This window comes from Nicotiana tomentosiformis, chromosome 8 (assembly GCF_000390325.3).
Source record: "Nicotiana tomentosiformis chromosome 8, ASM39032v3, whole genome shotgun sequence".
In the NCBI taxonomy this organism is placed as follows: domain Eukaryota; kingdom Viridiplantae; phylum Streptophyta; class Magnoliopsida; order Solanales; family Solanaceae; genus Nicotiana; species Nicotiana tomentosiformis.
Genome location: NC_090819.1, coordinates 109,004,014 through 109,011,047, shown reverse-complemented (window position 1 = coordinate 109,011,047; position 7,034 = coordinate 109,004,014). Strand labels below are relative to the sequence as shown.

General features: G+C 35.4%; 1 protein-coding gene across 1 annotated transcript; it reads right to left on the bottom strand.

Annotated features, from left to right (window-relative positions):
* Positions 1 to 26: 26 nt before the first annotated feature.
* On the bottom strand, positions 27 to 4,748 carry LOC104095965 (butanoate--CoA ligase AAE1). The gene is made up of 2 exons (XM_009602236.4): positions 4,396 to 4,748; positions 27 to 1,631 (listed from the first exon to the last, which is right to left on the bottom strand). Exons 1-2 carry the CDS (start codon positions 4,591 to 4,593, stop codon positions 165 to 167), a joined length of 1,665 nt encoding a protein of 554 aa, XP_009600531.1. The 5' UTR covers positions 4,594 to 4,748; the 3' UTR covers positions 27 to 164.
* Positions 4,749 to 7,034: the final 2,286 nt, after the last annotated feature.

The window sequence follows — 7,034 nt, the reverse complement described above, 5'->3', positions numbered from 1 at the left end:
CTAACCTTGCGGTTGTGCAGCTTAAATGGCTGTGAAATTTGTAGATTATCATGTACAACAGGCATTCCCACAGCATAAATGTGATTCAATCAAATAAAACAGAGGCCACTTCTCATTTTAGCAATAATGTTATCAGTTTATCCACAACACTGGAAAGTTATGAATTATAGTTTGCTGGCCTTTGAGATACTCCCCAGAGCTTTGGCCTTGTGTCTCAAAACAAATTTTTGTGTCTTTCCTGTAGAAGTTTTGGGCAAATCATCGAAAATTACTGTTTTAGGAGCCATGTAATGTGGTAAACGATCACGGCAGTAGTTGATGATTTCATTGGCAGTTGCATTATTACCATCCTTTAGTTTCACAAAGGCACAAGGTGTCTCACCCCAGTAATCATCTGGTTTTCCGACCACAGCAGCCTCAAGAACGGCTGGATGGCTGAATATCACCGACTCCACCTCAATCGTGCTAATGTTTTCTCCACCTGAAATAATGATGTCCTTTGTGCGATCCTTCAATTCAATGTAACCATCGGGGTGTTTCACTGCAAGGTCTCCACTTCGAAACCAACCCCCTTTGAAAGCATCTTCTGTGGCTTTGAGATTCTTCAAGTACCCATTCATTACAGTGTTTCCTCTAAACATTACCTCACCCATGGTTTTTGCATCTGGAGGTATGCTCTTCATTGAAGCTGGATCCTTCACATCTACTTCCTCCATGCCAATGTGGTGCAATCCCTGACGAGACTTGATCTTTGCCTGCTCATCAGGTGACAAAGAACTCCACTCAGGTTTCCAAGTGCAAACCGTTCCTGGACCATAGGTTTCAGTTAGACCATATGAGTGAGTTACATCAAAACCGAGCTCCTCCATCTTAAATAGCACTTGAGGAGGTGGTGGTGCACCACCAGTCATCACTGCTACTTTCCTTGGAAGTGACCTCCGAACACTAGGAGGTGCATTTATTATCATGTTTAAAACTGTAGGCGCACCACCCATGTGGCTCACTTGGTGCCCAGCTATGCTTGTAAAAATTCCTGCGGCTGTAACATTCCTAAGACAAACATTTTTGCCGCCCTGTGCTGCGATGCCCCAAGTTAGACACCATCCATTGCAATGAAACATGGGAACACACCATAAGTAGACAGGCATTAAAGGCAATTCATTGAGAAGAACTGCAGCAAGAGAATTAAGATATGCTCCTCTGTGACTGTAGACAACCCCTTTTGGACTGGATGTTGTACCTGAAGTATAATTCAGAGCAATGGCATCCAATTCATCAATTGGCCATACTATCTCAAAATTTGGTTTCCCGGTCGCTAAAAAGGACTCGTATTCCAGATCTCCCGGTATCAATGCCCTATTAAGAACACTAGACAGCTGCCTGTCGCAGTCGGGGATTAGGACTAGATAAGGAAATTTGATCCTTTCCTTCGAAAGAATCTTTAATGCCCCCTTAGCAATATCAAGGAACTGATAATCTACAAATATGACTTTTGCCTCTGAATGTTTGAGCAACACCGATACCATTGCTGAATCGTGACGAACATTAAGAGTACAAAGAACTGCCCCAGCCATAGGCACCCCAAAGTGTAGCTCATACATAGCAGGAATATTTGGAGCCAAGACAGCAACCTGCATATAATTGGTAAAAATTAAGAGCAACATGAGTATGATAATGTGCTTCTAAATGAGAAGTTATTTCCTTTCTAAGAAAACATGAAGTACAATAAAGGTGATCAAAACTGTTCAAAGACATAGAACAGAAACAAGGTTAGCTAACACTGAAAGAGAAGGCAAATGTTTAGCAACTTCTAACTTTGTTTACGTTCTCAAAGTAATTGAAACTTGATAAAACAAAGAAATCATCATCCTGTATATAATTATCCAAAAGAATAGGCCACTTATCTTTGAGCTTAGACTCAATCACTCAAAAGCATAAGATATTCTTTGACATAATGCACTAACTGCCCTCATTGATTGCGAAAGATTTTAACTTTTAATCCCTCCCCACGCAGCTGTTATTTTTAACAGAGTAGTTATGTGAACACGGCTTTGACGAGATAGATCTCGAAGATGAATATAGGGTTTATAGGCATTGGTAAGATGACTCCATCTGATGTTATGCATCAACTCGGAGACACCAATTACACTAAGGTGCTTGTAGGTGGTTTGGCCTGGTAGGCTCAAAGAAGGCCATGAATAAGTACTTTGAACAGTCTGGTGAAATCTTGGAGGCTGTTGTCATCACGGGTAAAGCTATTGGAAGATCTAAAAGATAGAGTGTACACAAATATTTCCATCTCTTTAACTTTCTTTTTCTCCACTTACTTTTTCTATTATATGGGGTATTTGTTAAAGGCAACTTTTGTCTTTTCTCCATCTTTAAGTCACGTCTCAGCGAGTTATTTCCAAATTACGTAAACATGAGCAAGAACAGCCACGAGAGCTTGTGTAGGTGCTGCTCCAGTCATTGATAGCACAAGGGCTTATTGCAATCTCACCTGAGCAGCAAGTGAGCTGCTCCCTCTGTCAAAAAGTAATGTTGCTTGCCGTGGACCCAAAGTAGGCCAGTTTGGTAAACAATAAGGAATATCAGTGCTCCATGCAAAAGAATATGAATTATTTTGAGTGTAAGCCCAAAGATAAGGGACGAGCAAAAGAATATGAACGATTTTGAGTCTAAGCCCAAAGATAAGGGACGACTTTTGGATCCTACATGCTTGAGAAAATTCTTCCTGAAAACCAGATCAGTCCTCCAAGAAAGTAGCATATTTACTTCATCAGTCACTATGGGAAGATTCGCCTACAATAGTATCAACACTCATCATAAAGTTCACTAGTATGAATTCCAAGAGGTAATATCAAGGCTACAATGGGTGAAAAAAATATCAAACTGAATTATTTGGTAATTTAAATACCACTCCATATATTAGTGGAATCTACACAAATAATAATCAATGAAGAAACTTGTTTGCTGTATAATGACAGCTATAACAATTTGCCGTCTTTTGCACAAGTCAGTGACACATAAAAAACTAGGTAGGGAAGCCCTATGGTCCATTTAAAGCACCAAGAGTAACAAAATAACAAAAACAATTAATAATGACTTGTCCATGACTGGGCATCCACAACAATTGTTCCAGGTCCCCAATTTGGAGAAAGCAGCTCCAATTAACACCGAATCAAGATGAGAAAGAGAGAATTTCTCACCCACATTCAGAGCAAAAATAAATTATTTGCAAATGATCAGAGAAAGGACATATTGGAAAGGAAACTTCAAGAGAGACTAAAAAAATCCAATTAAAGACATACCACATTCAAGACTGATCATAATTACACTATTTTTTATCCGTCGACCTACCCCGTTCATAATTAAAACTATTTTATCCACCAAACTCTGGCTTCATCTGGGCTCAGTTTTGCAGACACATATAAGTAGAGTTAAAGGGAGAAAGTGAATAATTAAGATTAAAAAGAAAAAAGATACACCCTCCGCCTTGGAGTAAATTTCACCAATGGTCATTCAAGTTAGAATTTATGACACAAAAATCACTTTTTTTTTGTAACATAAAATTCATCTTTCTAAAATTTAGTTGACAGAAATATAAGTGGCAGGAAGAAGTCATTTTTGGCTGGAAAACTGACGTGACAATCTTAATTTGCATAATAAAAAAAAGGTCATATAATCAACCCATTTTAACACCCAGCATGACCCATTTTACTGAATATACAGGTTCTTAGTTATATTTAAACATAGCTATAACAGCGAAAAAATGATGGGGAGTCCATTGAATTTGCAGTCATAACAATAAATTCGAATTGTGATATCTAATGAATCAAATATTTCTCGTTGACATTAAATTATTGCTGTTATAAGAAATTAATGAATAGAATCAAATTCAGAGTATAACATTCCCGGTTAATTTAACTAGATCTAAACTTAGTATTGTCAAGTTGGGAGTTAAGTGATTAATTGTGGATACTAGTATTTTACTTGGTAAGAAATTAGTATATTCATAGATAGTCACTTTTCTGGTAAAAAATGCATTTTCCGGCCATTTTTATATTTCTGTTAATTAGAACTTTAGAAAGAAGATTTTTGTGTTACAAAAAACAAATGAATTTTATGTTACAAAACTTAAGTTGAATGACTCTAATTTACTCTCGACCCTTCCATCATGAGTTGTTTAACCGAGCACGTAGTTTTTATTAATTTTTTTTAAAACATTTTTGAAACTCATGGTTTAAAGCAAGCCACAAATTATTTTATTAAGCATAAAATAATAAATTTGAAGTTAAAATGTGATTGAAACTTTATAATTCGGAACGGAAGTACATTTTTTAGACAGAAAACAGAGGGGGGGGAAAAGGAGGGGAAGGAAGAGAAGAACATTACGACATCACAGCGAGAAATCCCAAGCTGGATCAGAGCTGAAGCGAGTTTGAGGCACCTTTGGCGGGTCTCTGCCCAAGTAAACTTAACATCTCCGTAAACAATAGAAACTCTGTTGCTGTAAACCACTGCTGCTCTTTCCAAAAAGCTTATTGGACTCAACGGCACATAGTTTGCTGAGCATCGAATCGTCCCCTCCATTACAAATTTCTGAGATTTTTTTCAAAATTTAGAACTAATTTCGAGTTGATTTCATTCAACACCTCTGCTCACCAGTTCCTGAAATTAGAAAGTGCTACTAGGAAGAGAGAGAGAGAGAGAGTCACTAGTCAATAGTACAAGTTAAAATGCAACTTGGATATGTGAAATGTCAATTTCAATACATGGAGAGAATTGTGGTTGTAACATTAAAGCAGTGACAACACGAAAAAGTTCCAAATATGCCCTTATACTTATACAAAATTAAGCATATTTATCATTCGTTAATATTTTAGCTCAAATATGTCCTTACCGTCACATACTTGATTCATATATGCACTTAGAGTTACACAGTTGGTTCATATATGCCCTTTTCGAAACGAAATTCACCCAAACTAATTAAATCTTTCGTTAATTGTATTAAAGTGTATTACAAACATTATTTCTTTTTTATTAGTACTTTTTTTCTTTACCTTTCTCTTTTCTTTCTTCTTTTTTCTTTTCTTCTCTTTTTTTTTTCTTTTTCTTTCTCCCTTATCCGTTTCCTTCATTAATGATGTCTTCTCCATTTTCGTCACCAATTTCACTTGACAAAACTCATAAATTCCAATTACTAAGAAAATTCTCCCATAAGGTAATCAAGTTCTAATTTCACTGGCCCTCTAAATAAACGAAATTAAATTGTCCAAAAATTATAGTTTAAACTTTAAAATAATAAAAATATCTCAACCTTTAACAATACTCAAAAGACCAAAATATTTAAATTGTTTCCACAAAGATAATTTAATGATTAAAAGTCTAGAGTTCAAGTTGTAGTGTTATAAATTTGAGTTATTAGTTTTTTTTCATCTTTTTTCAGCTGGACATTTTTTTTTATTAACTATGTAAATTAGGGGTGTACATGGAACGGGTTGGTTCGATTTTTATCAAAACCAAACCAAACCAATTATATCAGTTTGGATTGTTTGGTTTTGTTGGATTTTTGGGATTTTTTGTTACATAAATATTATTTCAATCTTACTTTGTTAATTTTTTAGAACTAAATATATGTTCAGTAAAAATTAAAAAATTGACAAACTTTTGATCTATAAAAATATTATTATGGGAGAATTTTCTTAGTAATTGGAATTCATGAGTTTTGTCAAGTGAAATTGGTGACAAAAATGGAGAGAACATCAGTAATGGAGGATATCGGATAAAGGAGAAAGAAAAAGAGAAGAAAAGAAAAAAGAAGAAAGAAAAGAGAAAGGTAAAGAAAAGAAAGTACTAATAAAAAGGAAATAGTGTTTGTAATACACTTTAATACAATTAACGAAAGAGCTAATTAGTTTAGGTGGATTCTGTTTCGAAAATGGCATATATGGGCCAACTGTGTAACTTTAAGGGCATATATGGACCAACTATGTGACGGTAAGGGAATATTTGAGCTAAAGTATTAACGAAGGGCAAATGTACTCAATTTCGTATAGTACAAGAGCATATTTGGACCTTTTCCGTTGACAATATGATTACAGCTACATGTAATTGGCAATGTTCCATTCAAAAAGGTAATTGGGTATATTTCTTAAAGAAAATATCAATATGCCCTTTGGATATATGCATTCAACATATAACAACAACAATAACAACCCAATATAATCCAATAAATAATATATGAAGAGCATAGTGTATACGCAGCTTTGCAACATACTGAGAGAGTTGTGCATCAGTGCATATAATTTCAAATTAGCACATACATTACTGATTATAAGTAGAAATGGCTATAATAAAAGAAATATTTGCAAATAAATATGTTAATATATTAATACATCCCTTACACTTTGATGGGATAGAGAAAACCCCCCTTGATCTAAAAGCAAAGGCTAAATGAGATAGTGTCACGACCCAAAATCCCACCACAGACGTCGTGATGACACTTAGTCTCTAAGACTAGGTAAGCCGATTACAATTACAATTCAAACCATCTTTTTAAACATATGATTTAATATAAGTTTCGAAACCAAAAGCGAAAATAATTTTAACAACCTCCCAAGACTAGTAATATTGAGTCACGAACTCTAACTGAATACATGAAATGATCTCAAGGATCGAACATACAATAATGTTCGAATGATAATTGACAGTACAATAAAATGGAAAGACTCCAAGGGACTGCGACGGCCAAGTAACTCTACCTTGAATCCTTGTGATCAACACACTAACTCTGCCCCGAGTCCGATATGTCCAATACCTGGCTCTGCACTAAAATGTGCAGAAGTGTAGTATGAGTATACCACAGTCGGTACCCAGTAAGTATCAATACTAACCTCGGTGGAGTAGTGACGACTGACGAGGTACAATCGAGACACTCATTAGTCAAATAATTTGTGCAATATAGCAGTATACGAAAATAATGGAAAATAAATTGCAGTGATGGCAACAAGAATCAACCAAGGATAATAACA